The following is a 27,932-nucleotide window of genomic DNA, read 5'->3' as shown; positions in this document are numbered from 1 at the left end:
TCGATGGTACCTAGCTGTACCGCCTGCAGTGATTTGGAACGCTAACGTCACTGGTGCACCCTTGTACAAATCTTCTCTCACGCTGCCAAGTAGACTGGAAATCGTATTGTGAACTCCTCTATTGGTACACGAGCGGTATGGTTCTCGCCGACCCCGCTCCGTCTATGCTCGCTTCGGAGCAGTGTTGAACACAGCCATCTTACGCGGCTCGCTTGGTTACACCAACACCTCACATGATCACGCCTTTGGCTTGTTCTGGAGGATGTCCTCGATCTCTTGGTACACATCGTCGGTCAGCTTGGACAATATCTGCACCGCCTTCAAGTTGTCGTGGATCTGTTCCGTCTTCGAAGCTCCGAGGATGACGGTGCTGACGTTAGGGCTGCATCTCGGTCAGTATTTAAGCACCGATGCATGCGACTCTCGCATAACTCATTTGGGTATCACCTACTTCTTCGCAGCCCAAGCCAGAGCGAGCTGAGTCGTGTTGCCGCCGAGCTTCTCGGCTATCTTTCCAAGCTTCCTCACCTTCTCCAGCTTGGTCTTGCCCTCCTCCGACTTCAGCTTCTCGATTGTGTTCTTGAAGAATTCGGGGTTCGTGGCGAAGCGTGAATCTTCTGGAATGCCCTTGTCGTACTTTCCGGTAAGGATACCAGAGTCCAACGGAGACCAGATGGTAGTGCCCATCTGGTAATTCTTGAAGAGCGGCGCATACTCCTTCTCGAATCGCTCGCGGTGGAACGCATTGTATTGCGGCTGCTCGACAACGGGCGCGATTAGGTTGTACTTCTCGGCGATGTCGTGTGCCTCTTGAATACGCTCGGCTGGCCATTCGGACGTGCCCCAGTAGTACGCGAGGTTAAGGTCCCGGATCGTCTGTGTGAAAGCTTCGACAATCTCCTTCATTGGCACGCTGATCACGATTAGACCTCAGCAAAGCGGCAATCCGTCTGGGACTTACTCGGGATCATAACGATGGGCGAATACGACGTCAACGTAGTCGTGCTGAAGACGCTTGAGCGAGCTCTTCAAGCCTTCGACGATGTGCTTCTTGCTCAGTCCCCTGGTGTTGGGCTCCTGTCGTCCCGTTCCGAAGAAGACCTGTTACCATTAGCAATTGCAGCCCTCACGAAGCATGGGACAGGCTTACCTTAGTGCTGAGCACGTATTCATCCCGAGGCCAGCAGAGCTCCCGAAATGCATTGCCTAAGGTGGGTGTACAAAGTCAGTGTGATGTTTAAAAGTTGGGGAAGTGGGTAAGTGGGTGAAGTAGGTGTTCTGGGAGGTGCAAGGCTTAGAGTCTTGGACAATCGCCCAGCCTGAACACCCACATTGTACCCCGGCATTGCGTACCCATCTCCACCTCGCACTCGCCCTTTGCGTAAACTTCAGCGGTATCGAAGAAGTTGATGCCATAGCTCCATGCAGTTTCCATGCATTCCTTGACGATGTTTCCCTTCTGAGTCCCTCCGTAGGTCAACCATCCGCCAAGTGAGAAGACCGACACTTTCAGACCGGCGGCTCCGAGTCGACGGAACTGCATGTCCTTGGGGTCGAACTTGGATTCTACGGCCGGCATGGTGGGTGGTATTGACGTTCAACGGTGTTTGTTTGTTGTGAGAAAGTGGGTTCCTGTGGAATAATCTCTTAAAGGTTTTCAGCGGGGTTGTGCCTTCTATACGTATGGAGGGGCACCTTCATGTCGCATTTCAAAGCTACTCCCATTATCGTTACGTCATGCGCTTGACAAGACATCTGGAGCTTCGGCAGTCAATGTTCAGGGATCAGAGGCAGACAAGCGAGGCAATTGAGGGGCAAGAAGAGCCCTCCCCGCCCTCCTTCCGCAAAGGGCCGCAGCTGTGCCGCCGAAGTCACCGCGGCGAGAGTTTTGGTGTTGTGCTATGCTGACAGCCAAGAGGGCACGTCTTAGTCAACGATCCCCAACATTCACGCCCAACAACCACCATTTGCTTTCAGCGCGACGCACGACGCGTTCCTCACGTCTTTTCCATGCTTTTGGGGACTCAACGAGCGCAGCCGAGGCAGGACGGGCGCCACCATGCCCCACTGACGCCCTTTGTTATCCCCGCGATATTCGATAAGCCATCGGCTTTATTCTCATGTCGCCTATATCCGCACTGTCGTTGCAACCTTCCCTTTGGATAATGTGTTTACGTCTGTCGCTGCACGCAACAGTGTTTCACAACTTTGAGCCTTTGTCCACGCTACGTTTTGCATCTGGGCAGGGGTCTGCGGTTGCTTGCAGACGACCAATACTCTGCTGCGCCGTCAGAGCTCCCGCACACATTCCACATGCAGCACTGACAAGCACCTAAGCAATGCCAAACGCTCAATTCATACTGACAGGGTGCACAGGAAAGCTTGAATAAAGGGGTAAATGTTTTGAAACACGTTCGCGGCGCCGATCTCCAACTCAGCGCTACCCCACCACCAATCAAGGGCCTCATCACGTGGTGGCGCCAACCCTTCGTTGGCTGTCATTGCCTCTTTCACCCTGATCCCTCACATAATTTCTCGCCTTCTTGCTTGAAGGGGTAGCGACTATGGAACAAAGGATCATGGTTGTGGGGTTGGGATTCCATTCTTCTGTTGGTGAGGGTATATCAGGGGCGGTCACGATGCCTTCACGACATATCTCTTACTCATTGTCTCGTTCATTTCACATTCAACATTGTGAAGGCGAAGAGAAGCGTACATTCCTTTGTTGCTTTGATATTTATATTCTTACGTGCTGCTCACGACCTCTTTCTCCGTTATAACGTTCCTTTCCAAATACACTATCTCAAAGTTTAGAGACGAACCCCACAACTACAATCATTACAGCCAACAACATGGTTTCCACCCGCTCTATCATTATGGGCTGCGCCCTACTCTCCACCGCCGCCTTGGCCCTCCCAACTCCCCAAGACTCCTCCGACTCCGACTGCACCATCACCGCGGATGACCTTACTGCCATCGATCCCACCACTGCTACGTGTGCTAGCACAGGCGACTTCACATCCGAGTGCGCAGACGCAGCCACCGCTGCCCCGGCCATCAGCTCCGCCTTCCAAAAGTACGACATCACCGAACCCGGCGCCCAAGCCGCCCTCATCGCCATCATGCTTTACGAATCTGGCTCCTTCAAATACAACCACAACCACTTCCCTGCGCCGGGCCGCCCAGGCCAGGGCACGCGAAACATGCAGATGGCGCCGTTCAACGAGAAGTACGCAACCGCTTTGTATGGCGCCGACAAGGTCGCCGCGGCAAAGGCGCAGGGTGGCGAAGATGCGGTGCTGGCGCTTGTGCAGGGGGATGACGACAGCTTTGGGAGTGCGGCGTGGTTCTTGACTACGCAGTGTGATGCCAGTATTAAGGATGGGCTTGCGAGTGGGACTTCGGCGGGCTGGGATGCGTACTTGACTAGCTGTGTGGGGACGACTCACACAGCCGATAGGGACGTCAGCTGGACGAAGGCAAAGGAGGTGCTTGGGGCATAGCGGTGCGGACGAGCGGTGGGCGGTGGAGGCCAAGGGGGAAGTGAAGAGGAGGCTGAGGATGCACGGCTGAAGCCGAGTGCTGCTCGTCGTTTGAGCGTGACGCCGCGAGTGTGGCTTTCGCTTGTTGTCATATTTTTGTGCGTTTGATACCCGGCTTCTGGTGCAAGGTCGTGGGCACTGTGTGCTCAGCTTGCGAAGAAGTACGACCCTTTTTCAATTCAGTTTATATTCTTGCAAGAGTTTACATTAAACATTTCCTTTGTGAAACCTTTCAGAGTGGCTTCCCGAGATGTTGATTTACAATGTGTCTGCTGTGTAATTGACTAGTCTTAGAGTGTAGGGTTGCTTCGGGGCCGCAGGTTGGCATTCTTGAGATGCATTCCGACAAAAGAATCTCGCGTTTTGCTCAAAACCTCTTAAACATCGTGAGCGGACCATGCTAGAGTAACTTTGACTCTTTAGCTCGTTTTGCTCAACATTGTCGTTTAAACATGGAATTAGCGAATCTTCCTCCTGCTACAGCTCGATTGGCCGTCGAGCTACAGCTCGCAGACATCAATGCGGTCATGCAAGACTTGGGTGCGGGAGACGCGTACGCAGCTTTCGACGCGATGCAAGCAGGGCTTAAAGCGGCCCTGTCGCTGCTGCAAGATCAAATCTGTGCCATGGAGATCCTCAGAGCCGACCATGACGACCGAGTCCTCTTCGAGAATCTTGTCCTGGAGGAAAGGCAGGCGGAGCAGGATCACGAAATGGCGCGTGGAATGTGTGATGTCACTCATGGTGGGACCGGACATTCGACTCCAAGACCAGCAGAGTGCTTCGAGGTGCAAGAGCCATGGCTGGACGATACCTTTCAAGATCCTGATGCAAGACTTGGAGGCGCCATAGCAGAAGATTATGTCGTCAATATTCCAGAAGACACTTTTATCACCTATCTTGGTCACGGCGTCCAACGGGTTCAGCAAGTAACTGACGATCCGGCAGCTAGCTATGCCGAATCATCCACCCGACCAGTGGGCAAGGGCAAAGGGAGAGGCAAAGGGGCTGTTGACGATCATGTGACACATACGTTCTGTTCAGCCTGTATGGAGCAGTTCACGCGCTTCGATGTGCTAGAACTAGGCTGCAAACGCGAGGACGATGATACCTACCACGCTTACTGTAGAAGCTGCCTCGTTGACCTCTTTCAAACGAGCCTCACGGACACGACACTCTTCCCGCCACGCTGTTGCGGCAAATACATACCGGTACTTGCTTGCGTGGATCTCTTGCCGCCAGCGCTAGTGAAGCAATATCAAGACAAGCAGCTTGAATTGGCATCGCCAAATCCAGTGTATTGCAGCAATCGGTATTGTGCAAAGTTCATCAAGGCCGGAGACGTCGCCGCTGATGTTGCGGTATGCCAGAGCTGCAGCGCAGAAACCTGTACAGTCTGTAAAAATCCAAAGCATAATGGGTTGTGTCCGGATGATCCAACGGTACAGATGCTGATGGATGAAGCCGGCAAAAACCGGTGGCAACGATGTCCGCGGTGTAGGACTATGGTCGAACTACTCGTGGGCTGTTATCATATGCGGTGAGTCTGTAAGATGTGCATGTAAGCAAAGAAGGGCGTGCTAATAAATTGCAGATGCAGGTGCGGTGGTGAATTTTGTTACTTATGCGCAAAACGATGGAAGACATGCTCGTGCTCTCAGTGGGACGAGAATCGCCTTCTTTCTGTCGACCAGATGCTTGACGAGCCAGGGAACGAGATCGCAATGCCGGAGGAACAAGAGACGTTAGAAGCGGACCCCGCTCTTGACGTCTTGAACGACCTGCAATTGCGGGTTGCTACTGTTGCTGGGGGCTTTGCCATAACGAACAACGAGGAAGACGCAGGTTCTGATGGTGAGCAACTTATCGATTCCTGTCAGCATCACTGGAAACGAGCGTATGGCAAAGACGGCGATCTCGAGATTTGTGGAATTTGTTTCTTTCATTTGAGATTCGTCAATTCTTGCACACTTTGTAAGACGAAGGTTTGTAACCGATGTCTGAATAACAGACTATAGGCAGGAGTGACTTACGAGTGTGTATGTGTGGCTTTGGGTCTTATTTCTCATAGCGATACTTCCCTTGATCATCCTCATTGTTACCCGGTACCTGACTGCTGCTATTTTCATCCACCTCAGCGGACCGGCTCAATGTAATTACTAAATTTGAAGGCCTCATGAATCTCATCCTCCTCAGCCACACGATACGTTTCTGGAGATACGGAGCAACATTTCCAAAAATAAGTTTCCCAGTCAAATGACTCTCCTGCCTTACGACTCGGTACGGACTCTAGGCGAGTGGCAACTTCTACGGCTGTCGGTCGGTTTTTTGGATCCTCCGCAATCATATCGCCTAAGAGATCTAGAAGCAAGCTTGGCGGCGGTAGCGGATCCCATTGGAACCCAAATACATCCTTGTCGGGTAGCAACACTTTGCTTCGTAGTTTCTGGATCCACTGGTGTACTTGCGGTAACGTCAGGTGAAAAGCATCACTGTCCCCGCCTTGCGCTCGGAATACTTCAAACTCAGCCAGAGATTCACCTACACGGACGGTATACATGTCAAGAAAGACGCAACCCAGTGAGAAAACATCGGCAGCCCTGCCTCGTGGTTCCTGTGCTGCTACCTCTGGACTACACCATCTCTTTGTCATTGATGATGGGCCTTCCGTTTGAGATCCGTCTTCCTTGATGAAGGCCTTGCTGATTCCAAAATCGGTTCTGTTTCCGTTAATTATAAACTAGGACAACGCGATTGCTTGAAGCTTACAGGTAGACAGACCGCACTGTTGGGCGTCCGAAAGTGCGCCTTTCGTGAACCAAGATGTTGCTCGGTTTAATATCCATATGACGAATGCCCTGGCTATGCATATAACGGAGTGCATGTGTCAGGCAAAAGAAGAAACGCGACAGATCTCTCTGCGCCTGGGCCCACGGGGAGCTATTTCTAGACCAGAAATGGTCCGTAGGGCTCCATTCATCTAGAAACTTGGCCAAGTCTCCGGTTGCAACAGGATAAAGCAATATCGAGAAAGTGTTCTTCTGGAGATATGTGCCCACCATTTGTATGATATGGGGATGTCGCAATCTATGCAGATACGAGACTTCTGGGACCAGATCTTTCAGGCTTGCCTTACGTTTACAGGGAATCGATTTGCGAGCCAATCGTATTCTGAGGCAACGTACTGATTCGATCAATGCAGTGGCCGAATACCCAATTGTCTTCTCGACTTCTAGAGGAATATATTCGTTCTCCTTGAACTCGACGTGCTGGCCTCGTCCTGACCAGTTGAGCTCTACTTCTTTCGCTACTAGTAGCTTTTGCCCCTGCAGAGTCCTTCCGTATTCTGTGTCTGGGTTAAGACGTCCGGGGGTCTCCAAGTGGCTCTTATATCCTGGAGTAGCGGTGAAGAAAGCCTCCGGTGTCGCGGGATCATCCGTGTCTGCCATATCCGTTTGCGACGGCGCCTCTTCAGAAGGAGGCCCTCGGGTGGGCGAACACAGCGTGGCTCCCCAGAGACAGGCCTCGCAACCAGAACATGCGGCGTCTTGGAGGTTTTGCTCCATTGTGTGCGATATGTTGTTCTGTTGTCGTATTGACGGCGGGGCATCAGGCTGATGCACATGAGGTCAACCTCACGGAGTGCCATCTTATTGGTTAGCGGCTTGTCATCGATGCCTATAATCTGCAGTGCTCTTCGTATTTATGCGCCCTAGTGATCTCCGCATTAGTCCTTAGCTACTAAGCCCATTGTTTGTCAAAACTCGTCCCTGAATAGTCTAATTGCTCTTGGTGAAGATAATTTCTTACGGTCAACTGCTATAGCTATCAGAAGCGGGTAGTGGCTACGGGGCCTGCCTCCTATGATTCTCTCCTTTGATTATGATCATTCCGTGACATCAGAAAATACCGATAAAAGTAGGTGTAGGAGTGATGCATTATCAGAGCGGCTAGGACTGCACTGCCTATGAATAACGCTAGGAAGCTCCTGCCGAACACCAGAGACCCCTGCCTCAAGAGGATGCAGGTCAACGTGCCCACACCTGCCTCAACAACAAATATCACCGTAACAGATATGCCGATTTCAGTAAACTAACAGGTTTAGCAACGAACTGTCACAACGCCTATTCGTACCAACCAACGCTCACGATCGTTCCCCAATCTAGTACATCCTTTACACATTGCTTGCGATCGATGGACCCCCTCCGCTTGAAGATACTCCTATCGAAATGCAGAGCAGTGACAAGATTCATGAGGTGGTTTCTTTGAAAGTGCGACGCGCGCTTCGCGTTACACATGTCGTGCTATGTACATTATAGAATTACAGATTATATACTAACTATGTCCAGCCCTTATTCATACACAGCCATATACATTATGTCGACTTTTCAAGCAAGTCGCACAAATCCTAGATTCCATCCAGGGTATACAACGCCAGCCATGCGCAAGCAAAACGCGCAAAACCAGAATGCCCGCCAGATCGCCAATTATAATGTACACTCTTCATCCAGGTCCAGCCCTGATGCAGCCACCGCCACGCCACGCCTCCCTCTCACTTCTTCCCCTTTGGACTGCTCGCCCGAGGGCTCATAGGAAACCAGCTCACCCCATTCTTCATCTTCGTCGCAAACACAAGATATGCCTCCAGCGCCTCCTGCTTGGTCGCAAACGTCTTCTCCCTGTTCATCCACATCTTCAAGTACTTGTCCGACCCTGTGTCTTTGAGCGCGGCATACCACTCCCCTGTCGACCGCTGCTTGAGCACGATGGCGAGGCGTCGTCCGCCGAGGCCGGTCACACCGGAGACTTGCTTGAGGCAGGCGGATTTGAGCGCGGAGAGCGGGTCGTCGTCGTCTTCGAGGGGAGAGTCGACGCGTTTGGGAGGGGATTTGGAGCGTTTAGATTTGGAGGGTGTGGAAGATGGTTTGGAGGACGTGGACTTTGTTGATGATGAGGCTTTTGTTGGTGGTGCGACTTTGGGCGAGGACGGGACCTTTGGTTGCGGCGTGACTTTGCTTGACGAAGAGGATTTCGAAGACCCGATCTTGGGAGAGGATGGCTTCGAGGGTTCCTTGCTTGATTTTGACTTTGAAGAAGACTTCTTAGGTGTGGGGGCCTCTGGAGGTGGTGTGGTCGTCTTTGAGGTTGGTGTCTTCGGGAATGCGCCTATTGCTGTGGCTATTGGTGTGGCTTTTAGGGGTGCTGCCTCGGGAGGTGCTTTCTGTGAAGGCTTAACCTTTGGCGTAGATTCCTTAGGAGCCGCGGCTTTTGACGCTTTTGTTTTCGAGGGCGTAGCGGCTGCTTTTGGAGGTGCTTCTTTTGCAACATTCTTTCCCTTCTTCCCCGGTGTCGCAGGCTTAGGTTCAGGCGCAAGATCAATCAAAGACTCATCAGGAGCGCTTGTAGTTGGCTGAGAAAATTGCCCACTGGCGATCTGGCGCGCGCGTTCCTTCACACTCATAAACATTTTGACAGCGCAGTAAAAGTACAGGTACAGCAGATCGGCATGGGGGATGCGCACGCTTTCTATGCAAACGGCTCGTTTACTACGCTCTGGCCACAGTGTGCACAAGTGTGTGGACCCCAGGCTGCTAACGAATACCCGAGTATCTAGAGTCAGGAGGAAAGTGGCAAACGGCACGTAATTACCGCACGGTAAAGGGGCGAATCTGTGCAACATAAGCAATAAGAATAGGCAGTCGACAATGACACGTTACAATAGTCATCACGGCATAGCCACCCTCTGACCATTTCAATGTGAGCATTGCGGCTGCGCATGTCGTGCATAAATCGTGCATGCAGGAGATCGGAGAGAACAGGTAGGCGGGTGCGGCTAGGAGGCCTAGCGTAGACGCATCGAACCCACCGGTTTGCACATCTCTCCAATACTCGAACCCTCTTCGACTCTATTAAGGTCCAATAGTCATGATGGAGCTCACTACGAGAGCTCCAAAAGGGCGAATTCCTCAACGCGAAGACCCGTAGTTTCTTCACGATGTTTTAGCAAGGTGCCATGCATTCCTCCGATCGCAGCAAACTGCTGCCCTCCAATATTATCATACCATTCCAGAAGAATACACAGACGCTCATCTAAACACAGAATCACGAACCAAAAGCCAAACAATCCAGAACGGCTTCTATAGCGCCCAAAAACGGGTATCATAACATAATTGCGAAACGTCTAAACTCAACCAGACCATTTGACCCTGCGCCACCTGTATCCCATCCCTTCTATTGCGGTTCCTGATTCGGCCTTTGGTTTTCCTTTCCCTCCTTCCCATTCTCCAACCCGGTGAAATGATCATGCAAAAAGGTGTCCACCCACTCCTCCGCGCCCTCCGCCTTATGCGTCAACCACTCCCACCAATTTTGCTTCGAGGTCGGCTGCGCACTGAACGTAGGCGATGCTTTACTGGGCTGTGCGGGTGTTGCCGCACTCGATGAAGGAAGGGCAAGGCTCACAGTGACAGCTTCTGCGCTGGGTGATGGAGAAGGCGATGAAGAGGAAGAAGCGGAGACGGGATCTGCAGGTGTCTCGTCCGGGAGGTTGTCTTTGTCGGAGTGCAGGCCTACGGGTTTCAAGGGGAGACGTAAAGTGCCGTTATTAGCAAGAGGCGTGATGCCAACGGAGTCGCAGATGATGTTGTAGACTTCGATGTTTTCTATCGAGCATTAGCAATGCAACTTCTTGATCTTCAATACAGACTTACGAAATGGTTCCACGCGGCTATTGGGTGTATGTGGAAATGCGGGACCACGTGCGATGAAAATCGCCCTCATGAGCGGATGCTCGTGGTCGTAACCATGAACGCCGCGAGGGTGATACACATCACCATTCTTGATCATGTCCTGTATATTGCCGTCTGCTTCAGCAATGACAGCCCACCCCGTCTTCGGGATGATCCACAGCGGCGCGATGCGCTCGTTTTGCGAAAAGTGGTAGCGCTCTGGCATGTCCTTGTCACGGAGGTAGACTTCAATGCTGGACATGTTCTGCGCTCTGTCGATAATCTGCTTGTGCAGGCGTTCGACGTCACTTATTTTCTTTGGCCGAAGACCGAAATGAGGCCAGCCGTCAATGTGCTCGATCTCGTTGGGGTCGACGAGGTCTTCGAGCTGGACGAGGCGCGAGGTGTCAGTTGTGGCCATCCCATGGTCTGATACGACTACTACGTTCACGATATCCGTGAGGTTGCGCTCTTCTAGTCCTTTGAGGATTTCGCCGACCATGGTATCAGCATTGTTGATGGTTTGTCGGATCTCCGTGCTGTTGGGTCCGTATTTGTGCCCATCGCTGTCCACGTCCGGCACATACGTCAAAATGAGTTGCGGTCGGGGTTGGTCCGACATCGCGCCTATATCCATCGGTCCAGGGAGGTCGAGGAAGCCCATGACGCGGTCAACCTTTCTAGGTAGAACTTCCGAGCCATTGTACTTGTCCACGTAGGCGGGTTGGAAATCTTCAGAGTGGACTTCGGACCCAGGCCACATATGTACCGCGACCCGGACATCCTGCCGCTCAGCAGTCCGCCAGAGAGGCTCGCCGCCCCACCAGTACGGTTGCAGAGACCTTTCAGGGTCGGTGTAGTAGAACTCCTTCTGCAGATCTTCATCCCAGAAGCTGTTTCCCACGACACCATGTGCTTCCGGGTATAGGCCAGTTGCCAGCGTGAAGTGATTCGGAAATGTAACGCTGGGGAAGCTGGGGCGCATGTACTTGGGCGATATGCCTTCCGCTACGAACTTGTTGAGGGTGGGAGTCAAGCCGCGGTACAAAAAATCTGCGCGGAAGCCGTCGAGAGATATGAGGATCGTTGTGGGTGCGAATAGGTGTGTGCCATTGGACACCATTGCCGCAGCTTTCTTTGGGTGCTCTGAATTCGAGGCTCGATATGCGGCGAAGAGGAGGGCGAAGAACAAGGCTACAATTCCCCCGTAAATGCTTACACGACGCCATATGCGTTTCCGCCGTATCTGGTGTTCGTTAGCCCTGACCTCCAAGAGAGATATGGTGCATACCTGTCTCTGTGTCCCGACACCCAACAACCTCCTCTCATCGCTCTCGCTCGATCTCCGATCCAAACTCGGGGTAGATATGCCAACACCTTCTTCCATTTCGTACATGAGCGCACTCGATTCGTCATTGTGTCCTCTCTTACCCCTCTTCTTCGTCGGCGCATTCTGATCCCTCTTCCCAATCCTCGCGCCCTTCTTGTTGAACAAGGCACCCAATCCATCCTTCTGCGTCAACAGCTGCTCTCTTTCATCCTCCGACTCTAGGATATCGTGATCGTAGTCGCCTTCGGACACCTCTGAGCCGTAGCGGTCGTCGTCGGAGAGCGGGTCGATGAGGGTGCGCTCGTCGGCGCTGTCCGAGTCGCGTCTTCGGCCGATCGTTTCGCGTGTTGAGGTCGGCATGGTTTAATTGCGAACGGCAAAAGCACGCTCACATTGTAAGAAGGCGGAAATGCGGATACGCCCTTGAGGTTTAGGCCTGCGGAGCTGATCAAAGCAATGCCGCAGTTCCTTGGCGCCCATGTTTCACACGGCGAGGCGAGGGACCGAGTCGGACCCTGCAGTACGGTATGCACATCATCACTGGAATGAAAGTTGGCTACGACTTTTCATGTTTCGAACGCCGCTGAAATCACATCAATGTGCACGAAGTTACAGTGCAACTGGGATTTGCTTCAGGTAGGCTATTCTATGCTGATTCAAGGGATGCTGATGACCTCGAGCTCTTCGGCATCCAGCCATACAGCCCCCGTACTCCAAACCCTCCCACCCGAGTGCAACCATAAAGCCAGCCATACATGCTCAACAAGCTCTCCCCAACAGTACAGTCTTACTAGTCCTAGCCTCATCCTCACAGCATCCCGATGGAGAGTTATGCCCCACCCAAGCCTGCCACTTTCAATGTCCTTTTGGAGGAAGATCCAGAACTGTTGCTGCACATGTTTTGGCCATAATCTGCAGTCCACACGCCAATGCCCTCGCTCGTCCACTTCTAACGCCCTAGACGCCGGCTTCGGTTTGAAGCGTCCTGGGTTTTGTTGCTTCAGCTTTTGGAGGTAAGGTGTGATCTGGGAGGGCAACGTGCCTGGCGACATCACGGTGACCTCTGGAGCAGGCGGACAGACTACAGACGGGAGAGTATGGAAATCGACACGATGCGCTGGGGCTTCTAGATGTCCTACTTCGCTCGTCTCCTTGTCTGCTGAATTCACAGAGACGGCCGAATGCTGCGATGATGGGAGTTGGACCTTCTTCTGGATGGCGGCCTCATTGATATACTTGTGTATGCTCGGCTGTTCCTGGTCTTGAGCACCGTCAAGATGTGGTTCGACTTGAACATTCCCAGATGACGGCCTGAATGGAGTGCGGTTGATCTCGCTCCCTGCTACCTCATTGGCGCCGAGGGTTACATCCTCAAAGATAGAATCATCCGCCTCGTCCTCTGAGGCTTCTTCTGAAGTGGTAGACATATGATCCGGAAGCTGACTTTCCATGTCCCGAATCGCTTGTTGAGTATCTTCAATGAAAGTGCTATCGTCAGCGGGGAAAATTGAAATACTGTTGCTTTGTCGGCGATTGTTTGCTAAGCTGGATCGTGGAGTCCGTTGCTCTCTCCATCTGGTTTGAATGCGCTCCAACCGTTCGAGTCTGCTAACAGAGACATCCTCGGGTGAAGAAGGAATTTCATGATTCTCGGAATGATGCTGGTCATTGAGTTGGTCTCCTGAAGAGAGATGCGAAGGGAAACTTCCATACGAATCCATGCTCCGGAGGACTGTGGCCGCGGTGTCGGATGCTAAGGCTTGTCTTCGGGAACTGGTGGGTTCTGGAAGCGCTTCGTCATCTACAGTATTTTCACCTCGTCCATGCGGTTCAAATCCAAGGTATGCATCAGCTAGTGATCGATATAGGTCATCGTTTGCTCTTGTCGTGGGTGTGGATATGTGCACGAGCACTTCTGTTTTGTCCATGGCGTTGAATGCTCCGGACTCGAGGGTGCAGCGCAGACTCCATGTTAGCTCGACTCTTAAAGCCCAGAGTGAAGTTGCATTAGAGATCACGGGCGCATAGAATGTTGGAGAGGGGCAAAGGTGAAAGAGGCGGCGGCAGCGGCTCGGATAAACTAGCGGCGTGCCAAGAGTTTCTCCCACTCGTCGTTTTCAGAATTGTGTTGCGCGCGACCAAAACTGCCCCACGCTGCAATTCACCCACACATCATGGCGCCTGTCTCACTCCTCGACCTCGTGTCGGCGCTGCCTGCGAAGGAAGCATGGGGACCCGAGGTCTCCAGCGAGACTATGCTCGAAGGCGTCCCGTATGCGCCCTACTCGAAGGCGGACAAGCTGGGCCGCATGGCAGATTGGACAGACGGTAAAGACAGGGACCGGGGCGGCCGCCAGAATTACGGTGGACGCAACTACAGAGGTAATGGCTGATTCTGGCTGGGGACATAGAACGACCATATCTGACATACCCCGCAGATCAGCAGGTGTACGGCGCGAACCAGACCACGAACCCGTTCGCAGTACAAATGGCCGAAGAGGAGGCTACTTTCTCCGTCGTCGACAACGCACGTACATCGACCAGGACCAGGGGTTTCGGCCGTGGAGGTGGCACCGTCTTCGGTCGTGGACGAGGACGAGGTGGTCAACAAGCACAGCGCGGTGGGCGGGGCACCTTCCAGCGCGTTGGCGGACGCGGCGGACAGCAGGGTTACGACAACAGGGGCGGACGAGGTGGCCGAGGAGGCCGCCGCTTTGGCTGGAGGGACGACAAGCCGCAGCGCAACCGCGATGCGTCCGTGCAGGTCAAGCCAGACTGGCAGGTGTTGGAGGAGATGGACTTTGCGCGTCTGGGCAAGCTCAACCTGGCCACAGGCGATGGCGAGGATATCGACAGCTACGGCTTCCTCTACTACTACGACCGTAGCTACGACAAGCAGCCCGGTGCTGTCACCTCCCAACGCAAACTCAACGTCCTCGAGCGCGCCGCCTACAATGTCACCACCTCAAGCGATCCTATACTGCAAGAGCTGGCCGAGAAGGATGAGGCTACCATCTTCGCCACCGACAGCATCCTCTCTGTACTCATGTGCGCGACGAAGTCTGTATACTCGTGGGATCTCGTCATTACCAAGAGAGGCAGCAAGCTCTTCATCGACAAGCGCGACAACTCGAATCTGGATATGGTCACGGTTAACGAAAACGCGACGGATGCACCGCTCGAGATGTCAGAAGGCAACAAGGACACCATGAACAGCCCTGGCGCCTTGATGCTCGAAGCAACCCATATTAACAATGTCTTCCCGCTTCAAGTCGTGAACGAGTCGCAGACTAACAAGGTTGAGATGCCTCACGAACACCCCTTCTACAGCGAGGAGGTTGAGAGCGATCCCCCAGCCTCCAAGGCCTACAAGTACCGCCGCTTCGATTTGTCGTTGGACCAGGACGAGGAGCCACTGCACCTCATCGTGCGGACAGAATTCGACGCTGTCGTGAAGAACAACATCAACGGCGAAGATCAGTACTTGATTATCAAGGCTCTCAACGAGTTTGACAACAAGGCTCAGGGTAGCGGCGGCGCCCTCGACTGGCGGACGAAGTTGGCTAGCCAGCGTGGTGCTGTTCTTGCCACCGAGATGAAGAATAACGCTTTCAAGCTGGCTCGATGGGCTACCCAATCTATCCTTGCGAAGGCCGACTCGATGAAGCTTGGGTAAGAATTTCCAACTATGTCGCAGACAAATGACTAACAAAACCCAGTTTCGTATCCCGCGCCAACCCGAAGAACAATAACGATCATGTCGTCCTCGGCGTGCTCACCAATAAGCCCCGCGACTTCGCCAACCAGATGGCCCTCAACCTCAACAACGGCTGGGGTATTGTCCGTACCATCGCTGACATGTGCCTCAAGATGGACGATGGCAAGTACGTGCTCGTCAAGGACCCGAACAAGTCCATACTTCGGCTGTACTCAGTTCCAGAGCACACTTTCGAGGAAGAGATTGAGGAGGCTCCTATTCAGGAGGAAGAAGAGAATGAGTCGTAATTGTTGCATGTGATACGATTTACGTACTCGATTGGTCCAGGTGGCTTTATGAGGAATGATGGGTAGACAAAATACCACGATCTGATATGCTTCATGGTCGTTTGAATTCGATTCTTTTTTTATTGGCGCAATTGTACGCAGGCAGCTATCTGCTAACATGTAATAGTAGAGGATTCACCACCTCTTGCATTCTGAATCTGCCGTCATAGCAATGCACACGTCTGCTAAATCCAACTGCTACTTTCTCAGCTACGTGCCTGCAACTATACGAACGGACCGCTTAACTCTTTCTGTAAGCCCAGGTCAAGCGAAAAGCTTGTCTCCAAGCTCAAGCGAAGCATCACACCTGCGTCGTACCCCACCATGGATCCCATCAGCTATCCTACGACATACGAATATGACGCCCTCCCTACACCTCACCATATCCGCCTTCTTCACATACATACCGATGGTAGTGACGATGACACGACTTTCGAAATTGTCATCATCAAGCTACCTACCGACTCGGAGCCATTTGCATTCGAAACCCTGTCATACACATGGGGTGCCCCTAGGCGCGTGGCTTCTCTTTCCCTTCACAATAATTCAGGTGTGATTGGATTGACGCAGAATCTGTCGCAGGCTATACCGCATCTTGTACGCACTTCCCAGACAAGATACCTCTGGATCGACCAGCTATGCATCAATCAGAACGACCCAGGTGAAAAAGCACAACAAGTTAGCATCATGGATAAGATCTACAAAGCCGGCTCTCGCGTCATCGTCTGGCTTGGTCCTGCAGATGAACACACCACCATAATCAAAGAGTGGCTTCACGAGCTTGAACAGTGTCTCGCAAGCAGAGAGGATGCCCACAAAACCCTCCCCACCCACAAGGCCTACAACCACAGCGTACGCATGCTCGTTGTCCGCTCGACCTGGGTTTCTACAGAAACTGACCCTAAGTACGCTATCGCCGCTCGCCGCTTTTGGAGCCGTCGCTGGTTTCGCCGCAGTTGGGTTGTGCAGGAATTGCTACTCTCGCGCGCCGTCATCTTCCTCGCTGGCTCTTACACCTTCACCATGCAAGACCTGTCTGATCTACAGACACTCCCACCAAACATGGCTTTGCCACCGGTCATGAGCGACGAAGACAAAGACAACACCAAGGCGTACGACACACTCATGAGCCTCAAGCGCTTCCCCTTCACAGATCGGCAACCCCTGCGGTTCTTAAAATTCATGGCGCAGGTTGCTAGCGAGTTTGAAACCACCGAGTTAGTCGACCGCTTATGCGCTTTCTTAGGGATGCTAGAAGGAACCTCATTTCGCCCAGACTACACGCGCACTATAAGCTACAACTTTACGGCTTTTGTAGTCAGCGTGGCGCAGACGTATGGCAGTATCGACTTCCTGTCCCTATGGTCCGCAAACATAGACGCAAAGATCGAAAGCACGCCAGACGAGCTGAAGGGCTTCGCCAGCTGGGTGCCCAGTTGGACGTGGCTTCCGCTGATGGCACCGTTCCGTCTTGTGGCAGGAACGACCCGCGCATTCTTCTCCAACGTCAAGTGGGATGCTGCTGCGGGGCGGAAACATGCGCATCAGCAGAATGAAGACGCTGTTGAGACGGAGAGACTACACGTGAGAGGTGAGATCATTGACCGTGTTGCACGCATCAGCAGCGCGAAAATAGACCGCTACTTCGGCGACGCAGACGATGCGTATCTTGAAGGCATTGCGGCACAGATCAAGTCTGATCTCCCAGACTCGGGCTTTGGAGTTTGGACGCGTGTTGATCTCGTACGGTTTCTCAATATTATCTCTGCGAACGGGGCCACGCCGAAGGAGTCAGCTGAGGAGGTTCTAGGTCTTAAGAAGAAAGAGTGGAGTACCGGGTTAGTCGACAATCTGGGATACAACGAGTCTCTTTCTTCACGCCTTTCCATAGGACGGGGAAGACGATTTGCTACAACGGAGCGCGGTAGGATGGGCCTTGTACCGTTCATTGGGACTAGGGCGCAGAGTGGAGAGGAGAAGGGTTCAGCCATTGCAGTGTTGCATGGATGTATCGTGCCGGTTGTGTTGGAGAGCGTGAGTGAGGAAAGAGACGAGTGGACGGTGATCGGGGATTGCTATCTCGAGGGGTGCATGCATGGGGAGGCAGTGGAATGGACGGAGGATGAGGCTGATACATTTGTTTTGGTGTAAGTCAGCCTGGATGAGGCCCTGGCTGGGAGGTCGCAGATTGGAACTTTGACCGTTTCTGCAGACGTCCCAAACGAAAGCACGCAAGCTTAATTTAGTAATCAGAGATTCAATGCACGGCACTATCGAGGCTGATAGATGCATCATTTTCCATTTCGTCGAGCATTCGGACTATAGATTACTTGGACTATTGAGTCCAACCTGAACATCTCATCAAGAATTATATCAACATTACAGAAACTAATTCCCACGCATCATTCCAAGGTTCGTGTACATATCGTCTTAAACCTGACTCTATGCGCACGCCGTGAAGACAACGTTCTGGTCGCTTGATCCCACCTTGACCTGCGAACCCCCAGGGTTTGAGCCACTCGGCCAGTCGATGGTAGGACTTCCGCTACTCGTAACCGTGACGTGTTTTCCACTGAACGGCTCACCAAAAGCGGTGCTCAAGTCATACCAGACTGAGCCACCATCGAGGCTGTATGAGAAGATTTGCTGCGGAGAGCCATTGTACAAGCCATCATTCACCGAGGTAATTTTAAGCGCAATTCCGCCGGATGTGGCATCGCTATGGAGTAGCTCGGTGAAATTTCCACCTGAGAAGCGTGAGACCGGGTGGGTAGAGCATGGGTTGATGGGAATGTACCTGGCGCGATGGTCTGTTTGGCACCTACTGAGGAGCCTACAGACCATGCGTAGATGGTGCTGGTGCACTTGTTCGATACAACGGCATTGCCAACAGCTGCGGCAGAGGATGCGAATATAGCGAGGGCGGCGATGGTGCAACGCATGGTGTAACGAACGTAGTGAGCTCTAACAAAGCGAATGGAGGATTTGTGGCAGGAGCGATCGTGTGTTTGACTCAGTATAAGGCCAAATGTCAGAGGAGAGGTGGAGCGAGGTCGAATTTATACCACATCACTCGACTCTTTTTACTATGCTGCATGGTCAACATCATGCTATTCATCACCTGCTGCTATGCAGCGACCGACGACTATCGAATTACAGGGAAGTCGAGCCATTTCGCGATTCCGATCGTAGATCTCCCTATATGAGGCGACGGCATGATGAGAGCCGCAAAAATAGTACCATTGCTTTTCCTTTTTTGGAATCATCAATACTTGTATAGATTGCATGTGGGCACCTCGGATGTCGCCGTGCGGGGAAGTCACGGTGTGAACACAGACAAGGGTATACAGCAAGCGCACCTGGGCATAGTCAGATTTCTTGGAATCTCGATACAGGCGTTCAATTCTACGACTACTGAGCCTTTCGTCGACCAATAAACATAGGACAACGATTAGATGAGCGCAGAATTGGAATTTTCCAACGTAACAGTTGCAAGCAATTATTCCACATCGGATTCAGCCGGCCTTGAATTACAGAGGAGGCCCAAAGTTTTGCCGTCGTTCGTAATCATCGAAGATGTCGCTTCATGCGTCGCGTGATCTGGTCGACCTTCTCTCGGGTTGCTGCAGATGCTTTCATTCCACACACAAGTACCTCATTAGAAGTCTCCACACAATTCGCTTAAGGAACTCACGACGAGCGCTACTCAATTTTCGCCGTCTTTGCTTTCATAGCTTCCAGCTTTCTTTGATGTAGGTCATCCGTGCGGCGGTGCGTATGGTGAAATTGAATTTTGACCATGGACATCAATCAAGAGCCTGGGATCGTTTGGGCGCAGTGAACAGTTATCAATGCGTTGTACCTTTCCAGAGACAACCTGAACATCACAACTTATGTGTGTTCAATGTCTGATCGTCAAACTACGTAGATAGATTAATTCTCGTATGGCAGGCCAAGCAAACAACGTCCTCTGGGGAACGATACGCAGACTTTGGTTGATGAATCTAATACAGAGAACAGGTCGTGGGACGCGATGTGCTACGCAAGGCTGTAACAACAACATACAATGTGAGCGATTCTCAGGGCAGATGATAAGCAAGCCGCTCCTCGAAAACTCGACCGCTATACTATTTTGGAACATAATATCACATTAAATGTACGAATAGACTGTGTGTTGAGCTACTCATGACCATGGTGAATTTTGCAGGGAAAATGGTCGTTGCTTCTAGTATTCACTGCGCTAACACTGCGCTAACCTCCTCGAGTTTACGGTACTTTTTAGCGTCCTGTAGTTCTCCTACGACTGGGTATATAGTACCTTCCTGTGAGGTTCTCCACCCCTCACACTTTCAGGCATGCCTCTTAATCGCCCTGGAGCTCCTTCATTCTTGTGGATCGAATCTCTCAACGTTCGGTCCACGAGTATGACGCTACAACCTCGAGGTCAACTCGAAGCAGCAAGGGAATCAACCCCTAAACCTCTGGGTGATCTATTGTACGTAATACTCACTCGTTGAACCACTGAGCACTGTGCGAGAGGTACTAATATCCAACGAGGAGCAAACCCAATGATACGACTGCCGACTCGGAAATACTGATCCACGAAGAATACTTGCGCATAAACATTGACTCGATGACTTGGTTCAAGTAGGTTGGACACGAGAGCCTTCTTTCAGGTCTCGCTAACGTGATTTAGACGCGGCCACAAAACAATCGAAGATTCCCTGCGAGCTAGTCTGTACAGCATTGGCGAAGACATACAAACGAAGCTTCCCCGTGAGCTGCGAGACCGTATCTACCAATACTGTCTTGAGGATTATCCTAATGACTCGCATGACAGCTTGGGAACCCTTGTTTGCAACCTCGGATTTTGGCGGCAGTACATTGGCCTCGACACGATCACAGAACTTGCCATGGCGATCTACTCCACTTTGTCCCATAGACGTCGCGTTCGGGCGCCTGGCTATGATCACCACGATGTGCTGTCTTGGCAGCTTGATGTGGAACTTCTAAGGCGCTTTCTGGAGCACGATGCTTTCGGGCTCGGCTTTAGACCGTTCGATTACATGCGCACCGTCAGCATCCTTCTTGACAACTGCCCAACTCTTGAGGTTGGTCCAGATTCTGAAGTGCTCCAAGAGGGGACCCTCACATATGCTTCCGGCCGCAAGGTCAAGCTGAACCTCTGGACCTGTTTCATACAGCATGTTCCCGAACTCGAGCGCATACTCCGCGACTTTCACAAGATCTACGAAGTACTTGCTCCCCAGGAATGCACTTTGACCGTCAAAATGTTATACTGTGGATTTTATAAACCTAAGTGCGATGGAACTGAAGCCTATGCTTCTCTGTCACTTGGTGATCTCTATGCAATTCCTCCAGAAGATTGGCAAGATGAGATCCTGAGCCGTGCTGACGCTCCTGGACTGACCTGGCTGCGTGGACATTGAACACTTTCGACATGGGTATGTGCTTCGAGACTTTGTTAACAATCTTCACAACAAAGTTTGCTCTGTTGTACTCAAGCGTTTCGGACTAAACGTTATTGGTCGGACATAGCAGAGGGAGGTGCGTGGGAATGAATCAGCGGGAGATAAGGCTTGTAAATCGATCTTACTGAGATGGGGATTTGAGCTGTCAGACAATCCAGACGACCATTATATCAAGATCGCAAGATTTACCTGGGCTAGTCGAGTTCTTTAGGCAGCAACTTTGTGTGACTGCATGTCCCACTCCATGTTCTCTCATACAGATAGGTCATGAAATCGAATTTGGATGGAGGCATTCCTGACTAGCGGGTATGTGAGTGTGGCTTTTCTCCCAACAGCAGGTCAGTGTTGCGTAGTTCCTAAGGGTGATCTAGGTAAAATTAGTAGTGAGCTCAGATCTCGCGTACTATACCTTCGTGCGAAATATTGCTGCCTGATAAGGCCCACCAACCTATGTACAGCTAGTATAAATACGTCCAAATCGCTTGCACACCCATGAAACCATATACAAATTACTTATTTCCGCATCATATCGTCATTGGCGGTTGGGCGGTCGATCTTCCGAACTGTGATCCCTCCGATGCAGAGGTTCTGTGCTTTCACCAACTGATCGTGGACCTTGCAACGACTGCATCTTCTTCATCGAACCTCGACTATGCCACCTCTTTCTAAAGACTTTAAGGACGAGCTCAGGGCTAAAGCCAATGCGAGTCTGCAACGACATTACAAGAGTCTCGACGATGAGGCTCAAAACATCAATCATGATCTTCCGTCGAGGGAGATGCTGGCCTCATTCACGGCTCATCTTCGATCTTCGAAGCGAATTCTTGTCTTGATCGGCGCTGGTCTGTCAGCGTCATCTGGAATACCGACTTACAGGTCCGCTGGAGGCTTTTCGAGGACGTTTTCAGACCAGCAGCTCGCAACGAAGGGCGCGTTTGAGGACGATCCCATCTTGGTGTGGCAGTTCTACAATTATCGGAGGAGCCAGGCCAAAGCTGCGTTACCGAACCCAGCGCATCACGCGCTTGCGGAGCTTGCGGCAAAGAAACCTGGGTTACTGTCGGTCAACCAGAATGTCGATGGGTTGTGCCAAAGAGCCGGACATCCCAGCGAACAGATCATCAACCTCCATGGATCTTTGTTTCGCGTGAGATGCTTCGACGATGCATGTGATTACGAGGAGGAAAATTACAATATTCCCATTATTCCACAGCTGCCAGTCACAGAGCCGCCTGGGGTTCTGGACTCCGCCGATTCAAGATCTGCGACGTCTGGAGTCAGCATCGATGAGCTACCACATTGTCCGAAGTGCAGAGTCAACTTGCTGCGCCCAGCGACGGTGTGGTTTGGTGAAGGTCTTCCGGAAGCAAAAGTTAACCACCTCAACGGGTGGCTGTGCGGAGGTGATTTAGAAACCTCTGTAGACGCGAATAGCGCAGTTCAGGATAAGAAAGTGGATCTAATGCTTGTAATCGGAACATCGGCCACGGTGTGGCCCGCAGCAGGATACATAGGTCGTGCGCGGAAGGCAGGCGCTCGTCTCGCCTTTTTTAACATGGAGGCGAAGTCCGCTGGTGTGTCGAGACCAGAGGAAGACGAGTGGATGTTCCTAGGAGATGCAGCTGAGCTTGTTCCGAAAGCTTTGGAGGGGTTTCTGGATGGATATGGTTATGTTGACTAGTCTCAGCTCTAGCGCCTACCCCAAATGCACACAAACTCCGCATCTAATGCTCCCAGTCTATATAACACCAAAATGCTCAAATGGACGGTTCGTTAGTACTCAGGATCGTATCAACTTCGGTTGATCGTGGTCAAGTCTTGCGTGTACCCATCTGGAGACAGCTCGTGGCGAAGTTCTGTACCTCGCCCACTGTAGATCTCTTTAGGTGGCTCGGCGGCGCATACTTCTATCGCGTCATTCGGCCGAAGGTATTCCGGCACCGTTGGTTCACTTAAGCTTTGAGTACGTCTCTTTCTTCGTCTGAGGAGCAGCCACCCGGCGGCTATAGCAGCAATAACAACAACCGGTATCCCCACGCCGATCCCGGCCTTAGCCCCAGTCGACATTCCTTCCGAGGGTGTTCCTGTAGACGTGCTCGTCGTGATCGACGTCGAAGTTGAACTCACGGTGGCATGGGTGAAGTCGGTCTTTGTTGTCGGCGTCTCGGTCGCAGCTGCGTCCAGAACTGCCTTATCCGACTCCTGCCACATCACCACCACTCCGTCCCCCACCACGAATGCCGGTGTACCAGCAGCATGTGTATATGTCCTGGTCATCATGTCTGAAGCATATAACAACGGAACGACATCATCCTGCTTGATGGTGGATATGCACTGGTGGCCGGCACCATGTGGGGCGGAAATATACGATCTGAGAAAGTCTTAGAGGTTGACCAGTGTCTCTGTGTAGGCAACATACGTGGGACAACACAAAGCTGCTGATGTCTTGGTCCCTAGTAGTAGGTCCTCAGTATATCCAGGAAGTGTGTTCTTGTATGTCTGGGCCTGGCTCCATCCTTTTGGGCATATTGCAGGACTGTCTATGATGATATCATGTTTAGATGGCAGCATATCATGCGGAAGGAGGGCACCTAACAGTAGTAGAGGCCCCAGTGAGCATCTTTAAGGCTTTTGGGAAGTATTGTTCCAGTAGGGTAGCAGGTCGGATCGAAGAGTCTATCCTGGCCCGAATGTCCGAAATAGAAGACGTTGACTGTGTTGAGAGTTGTGAATGTGGGAGTTGCCGTACATGACGTTGGTGGGACGAAGAGGGTAGTGATGGGTCCGCGGTTTCTTGTGGTATACTGAGACGGTGCTGTGAAGAGCGTATTTGACGACGAGCTTGACATTTTTGGACATTAAAAGCGAGCGCGTAGTATGACAGAAAGACGGTTTGGACGAAGCCCATGATTATAGGTTACAGAGGGGGCTTATTGTAACACAAAACTGCGATTGAATGTGTTCGGCCGAAACGCAGTCAAGTAGAAAACTCAACTGGGTAATTGGTCAAGCTGCAAGAGAGAAGGAGCGCCAAGCATAGCATTGCGCATTTGTCGGCCATGCCGTTCCGGCTGAACTAAGACTCCATTCCAAACAGCATGGGAGCTTACATTGGAAAATTGGGGGCGTGGTGCTATCAATAAGCACACGTGGAAAGCGAGATGAGAGGCAAACGTCGTTGGAATGACGTCATCATAGAACTGGAGATGTAGCCTTGCCTTTCTCTTGAAATTGTTGTCAGATCGCCCGATGCAAGCAGGAGGCTCTGCGGATTGTTGCTACCCTGGTTCGTCCTTGGATCTGACCACACGTGAGCGGTTAAGGCCTTGGCGGGTGGGGCTAGGACCGAGGCCATCTTGATAGACTTTCCGTGACTCCACAGCATCATCGTTATCTATATCTTAGAGGCAAACTGGTGTATGAAGCCATCCGCAGCAATGGCACGTCGGGTAGGTAAGCTTCAGCTCGAGCCTTCGATACGCCTAATAAACCCTGCTCATCGTCACCCAGATCCGGTATGTGGCACGTGTCGGAAAAAATGTCGGAAATGCGATAGAACAAAACCAGAGTGCAAGCGTTGTGTATCTCAGGGCTTGGTTTGCGAAGGATATCCCTTGAATATCAAAATATATGGCATGGAAGGGGGGACACTGCGCAAATCACGGCCTCGGACACGACGCGAAAGCGTCTCGACGACGATAACCACTAGACAAGCTGCAAAAGCAAACCTGCCATCGGCACCTGTGCTAGTCACGATAGCATCTCCGGATGGAGCAGCCTCAAATCCGGAATCTTCTTCTGGTACTGAATTGCACATGCCAGTCGAGTATGGCTCCAGATTACCTTTGTCAACGGCGAACCTAAAGCTTAGAGATAATGAGGACGTGCAGGGTTTATTGTTGTATTGTATGTGTATAATAGAACATGTTACTCCCAATTCTGACATCTCACACAGATGAGAATGTTGTGTGTCCGAAGCTTTCGGCCACCCCCGAGGGCGCGTCGGATCCTTTCGAGACCTATATTCTTCCGCTTGCTCTCCGAGACACTGGTCTACTAAAAGCCGCCTTAGGTCTCACAGCATGCCACCTAGCTACCCAACAACCAACACCTAATCGCCGACTAAATACCGCTGCGCTGGAGTACCGAGTGGCCGCTCTGCAGTCCTTGAGTGCAATCTTGCTGAAAGAGGAGTGCTTCAGCCTGAGCGAAGCTGAAGAGGAGACAGCCTTGGCAATTGTTCTGATGCTCGTACTTCATGATGTCGGTTCTCTTGTACCGCATGGGCGATTATCGACTGACAATAACTGTGTAGACATTTGAGTGCGGTAGATCAAACCACGGTGCGCACTTAAACGGTGTGGCCTTTCTGTGCTCTCGTCTTATCGAGCGATCTGGCGTCCTAAGTCCGAGCCAGATGTTTCTTGTTACTGCCCTGACATGGTAAGATAGGTACTGAACGCCATGCATTGCGTGCTGACACAAGTAGGTTTGACCTTCTACGTGGCTTTAGCGGCGCGGAGAAGCTAGCATTCCCACCCAATGTGCGCGAATATGTTGCTACATCAGCGGTGGCAACTCTCACGTCTTTGGTTGGCTGTCCTGTAGAGGTTTTCACTGCCATCAGTAATACTCTTGAAGGAGGTAAGAAGTTTCTCGCGCAAGAGCTTGGAGAAGAAGAGTTCCGGCTGTCTCTGAACGAGACCTTATTACGCTTGCAGGCTTGGGACCCATCCACTGGCCTCTATCCGAACGCAGACCCAGAATGGGTGAGCCTTGCAGATGCTTACAAACATATGGCGATGATACGCATACTCCGGTTCCCGGATCCATTCAGCATACCATGCAGTGATTACCGCATCCGCAATTCCGTTACAGCTATTCTCGATGCTTCGACATTAGTACCGCGGCACTCACCGTACTTCAAAAGGCTCTTGTTCCCACTATTCCTGGCCGCTGCCGAAACCGACTCACCTCACCAACAACAATACGTGGTTATGTGTGTTGAGCATATCAAAAGAATGACCGGAATCACGTATCACAGCATCACGGAACTCTTGGAGAAGACTTGGCAAGGTCGGAGGTTATCTGACGGATCGCGCAATGTGCCGTGGCAAGAACACGTACGTAATACGAATTCGCTCATTTTACATACCACTAACAAATGCAGACATGCTCCATACATCTCCCACGGCAACATGACTACTTATTCTTTTAATCGCTCGCATGCGCGCCGAGAGAAGAGACTTCGTCACACCAGCAAAGTCAATACCGAACCCGACTTCGCTCATACTCTTGTTCTGTGACTACATGTTTAGGCATATATCCAAACTTAAGGAACATCACGTTTCTCACGTATCTCAGCAACAACAATGCCTGCCTCCAGCCCGTCCCAGTCGATCTTGGGACCTGAAAAGTTCTTTCCAAGTGTGAACCAGAAAGTCATGATGATGGTCGTCAAACCAACAAGACAGACGCTTGTATAGTTCATACTATCTGTCCTTACTGGGAGCGAAGCGGGCATGCATACGCACACTCCGAGGACAACGATCCACAACACAGCAAAAGTGTTGCAGAAGTATCCTAAATAACCTAGCTTGAGCCAGCGGGGAGGGAGCTTGTGTCTGCCCTGAACCAGAAGGATGCCTTGCGGTACAACGTAGGAGATGTTGAGGAACAGAACGGCCGAGGTCACGATCGAGTTAAACGCTGTCGAGCTGGCGAAATAGAGGAGCCCATAAAGGCAGACGAATATGAATGCGGCGGATGTGGCTCGTGCCGGAAATTTTCTCTTCGCGTCGACGTGCGAAAAGTACTTGGAGAATGGGACTCCACCCTATCAAAATCATCAGCGGTGTTTGTGGATCTTTATAAAATATTAACCTACGTCTCTCGCGAAGGCCCACGCTATCCTTCCTGCTGTGAGGAATTGTGCTGAGAGCCCGATGATGTACACCACGAGGAGCCAAATGGAAAGGACCGCAGTCACTGTTCGATTTCCCGTCCTGCGAGGTGTGTAAGTAGAAAGCTACGCTTGAGCGCCGTAACACTCACGCCTGGTAGAGAAGCTCCAAACTCGGTAAAGGCGAAGATGTGACAGCTTCAATGTCTGTCATACAAAATGTCAAGGCTATCATTAATGGCAGGCTAGACAGAAGCCCGATGGCAACTGTCACGCTCATGACTTGGGGCACCCGTCGGCCAGGTTGAGGTATTTCTTCGCTGATATGGATTGCTGCGTATGTCAGTATCATGTCCGCATACAGTACCGAAACATAGTACTGGAGATTCATCGTGAAATATCTGACAAAGGCTAGAACAATTAGGGGCACTTACCGCCATCGGTTCCACCATACGCATACATTGCGTTGCAAATTCCGATCAACCAGGCAGTACCGTAGGACCAGCCACTCGTACCAAAGCCTTTCTCCGTGACAAAGGATCCCGGCTGCGTACGCTGTTTCATCGCAAGCACCGTAACGAACCATATTAGGCAACCGACCAACGAGATATATAGTGACAATTGGACGGTTAAGGGTATCTTCTTTGGGACGACATACAACGGCAATGCTGTCAGGTTGAGTCAGTGGGTGTACACGATCGCTTCGGTTTGGTTTCCTTACCAGTAATGAAGGCAACTGCTACGTAGATAAGCCAAAGTTGGTATGGCTGCACCACAAAGTCTGGGTGGAAAAAGGCCACTATGCCGGCAGTGCTCACAGCGGCCAGCGACACTCCAGAGCACGTCACCAGCCACCATGCCAGCAAGGACATCCAACCTGTGATGTACGCCGCA

General features: G+C 51.8%; 12 protein-coding genes across 12 annotated transcripts; 6 read left to right on the top strand and 6 right to left on the bottom strand.

Annotated features, from left to right (window-relative positions):
- Positions 1 to 237: 237 nt before the first annotated feature.
- On the bottom strand, positions 238 to 1,579 carry N0V89_011709 (uncharacterized protein; the record flags this gene model as incomplete). Its single annotated transcript, XM_056220437.1, has 5 exons — positions 238 to 382; positions 452 to 913; positions 962 to 1,101; positions 1,151 to 1,206; positions 1,354 to 1,579. The coding sequence occupies 5 exons, from the start codon at positions 1,577 to 1,579 to the stop codon at positions 238 to 240; spliced, it is 1,029 nt and encodes a 342-aa protein (XP_056065740.1).
- A 1,273-nt stretch (positions 1,580 to 2,852) lies between these two features.
- N0V89_011708 (uncharacterized protein) lies at positions 2,853 to 3,503 on the top strand (the record flags this gene model as incomplete). The annotated part of the gene is made up of 1 exon (XM_056220436.1): positions 2,853 to 3,503. One exon carries the CDS (start codon positions 2,853 to 2,855, stop codon positions 3,501 to 3,503), a length of 651 nt encoding a protein of 216 aa, XP_056065739.1.
- A 491-nt stretch (positions 3,504 to 3,994) lies between these two features.
- N0V89_011707 (uncharacterized protein) lies at positions 3,995 to 5,535 on the top strand (the record flags this gene model as incomplete). The annotated part of the gene is made up of 5 exons (XM_056220435.1): positions 3,995 to 4,903; positions 5,007 to 5,082; positions 5,137 to 5,150; positions 5,204 to 5,468; positions 5,522 to 5,535. 5 exons carry the CDS (start codon positions 3,995 to 3,997, stop codon positions 5,533 to 5,535), a joined length of 1,278 nt encoding a protein of 425 aa, XP_056065738.1.
- Positions 5,536 to 5,676: 141 nt separating this feature from the next.
- N0V89_011706 (uncharacterized protein) lies at positions 5,677 to 7,108 on the bottom strand (the record flags this gene model as incomplete). Its single annotated transcript, XM_056220434.1, has 3 exons — positions 5,677 to 5,753; positions 5,817 to 5,997; positions 6,728 to 7,108. The coding sequence occupies 3 exons, from the start codon at positions 7,106 to 7,108 to the stop codon at positions 5,677 to 5,679; spliced, it is 639 nt and encodes a 212-aa protein (XP_056065737.1).
- Positions 7,109 to 8,094: 986 nt separating this feature from the next.
- Positions 8,095 to 9,009, bottom strand: N0V89_011705 (uncharacterized protein; the record flags this gene model as incomplete). The annotated part of the gene is made up of 1 exon (XM_056220433.1): positions 8,095 to 9,009. One exon carries the CDS (start codon positions 9,007 to 9,009, stop codon positions 8,095 to 8,097), a length of 915 nt encoding a protein of 304 aa, XP_056065736.1.
- A 764-nt stretch (positions 9,010 to 9,773) lies between these two features.
- On the bottom strand, positions 9,774 to 12,138 carry N0V89_011704 (uncharacterized protein; the record flags this gene model as incomplete). Its single annotated transcript, XM_056220432.1, has 3 exons — positions 9,774 to 10,204; positions 10,253 to 11,925; positions 12,134 to 12,138. 3 exons carry the CDS (start codon positions 12,136 to 12,138, stop codon positions 9,774 to 9,776), a joined length of 2,109 nt encoding a protein of 702 aa, XP_056065735.1.
- A 118-nt stretch (positions 12,139 to 12,256) lies between these two features.
- Positions 12,257 to 13,221, bottom strand: N0V89_011703 (uncharacterized protein; the record flags this gene model as incomplete). The annotated part of the gene is made up of 2 exons (XM_056220431.1): positions 12,257 to 13,088; positions 13,214 to 13,221. The coding sequence occupies 2 exons, from the start codon at positions 13,219 to 13,221 to the stop codon at positions 12,257 to 12,259; spliced, it is 840 nt and encodes a 279-aa protein (XP_056065734.1).
- Positions 13,222 to 13,774: 553 nt separating this feature from the next.
- Positions 13,775 to 15,605, top strand: N0V89_011702 (uncharacterized protein; the record flags this gene model as incomplete). The annotated part of the gene is made up of 3 exons (XM_056220430.1): positions 13,775 to 13,982; positions 14,039 to 15,272; positions 15,320 to 15,605. The coding sequence occupies 3 exons, from the start codon at positions 13,775 to 13,777 to the stop codon at positions 15,603 to 15,605; spliced, it is 1,728 nt and encodes a 575-aa protein (XP_056065733.1).
- Positions 15,606 to 15,968: 363 nt separating this feature from the next.
- N0V89_011701 (uncharacterized protein) lies at positions 15,969 to 17,795 on the top strand (the record flags this gene model as incomplete). Its single annotated transcript, XM_056220429.1, has 1 exon — positions 15,969 to 17,795. The coding sequence occupies one exon, from the start codon at positions 15,969 to 15,971 to the stop codon at positions 17,793 to 17,795; it is 1,827 nt and encodes a 608-aa protein (XP_056065732.1).
- Positions 17,796 to 20,405: 2,610 nt separating this feature from the next.
- N0V89_011700 (uncharacterized protein) lies at positions 20,406 to 20,584 on the bottom strand (the record flags this gene model as incomplete). Its single annotated transcript, XM_056220428.1, has 1 exon — positions 20,406 to 20,584. A coding segment is annotated over one exon (179 nt), but the record flags the coding sequence as incomplete, so codon positions are not given.
- A 1,204-nt stretch (positions 20,585 to 21,788) lies between these two features.
- On the top strand, positions 21,789 to 22,817 carry N0V89_011699 (uncharacterized protein; the record flags this gene model as incomplete). Its single annotated transcript, XM_056220427.1, has 1 exon — positions 21,789 to 22,817. One exon carries the CDS (start codon positions 21,789 to 21,791, stop codon positions 22,815 to 22,817), a length of 1,029 nt encoding a protein of 342 aa, XP_056065730.1.
- A 2,134-nt stretch (positions 22,818 to 24,951) lies between these two features.
- On the top strand, positions 24,952 to 26,354 carry N0V89_011698 (uncharacterized protein; the record flags this gene model as incomplete). The annotated part of the gene is made up of 5 exons (XM_056220426.1): positions 24,952 to 25,042; positions 25,092 to 25,399; positions 25,452 to 25,579; positions 25,626 to 26,259; positions 26,307 to 26,354. 5 exons carry the CDS (start codon positions 24,952 to 24,954, stop codon positions 26,352 to 26,354), a joined length of 1,209 nt encoding a protein of 402 aa, XP_056065729.1.
- Positions 26,355 to 27,932: the final 1,578 nt, after the last annotated feature.

The sequence above is a fragment of the Didymosphaeria variabile genome (assembly GCF_027946475.1).
Source record: "Didymosphaeria variabile strain IMI 356815 chromosome Unknown scaffold_9, whole genome shotgun sequence".
Taxonomy (NCBI): Eukaryota; Fungi; Ascomycota; class Dothideomycetes; order Pleosporales; family Didymosphaeriaceae; genus Didymosphaeria; species Didymosphaeria variabile.
Note: the sequence above shows the minus strand (reverse complement) of the source record. Positions and strands in the feature narration are given on the sequence as shown.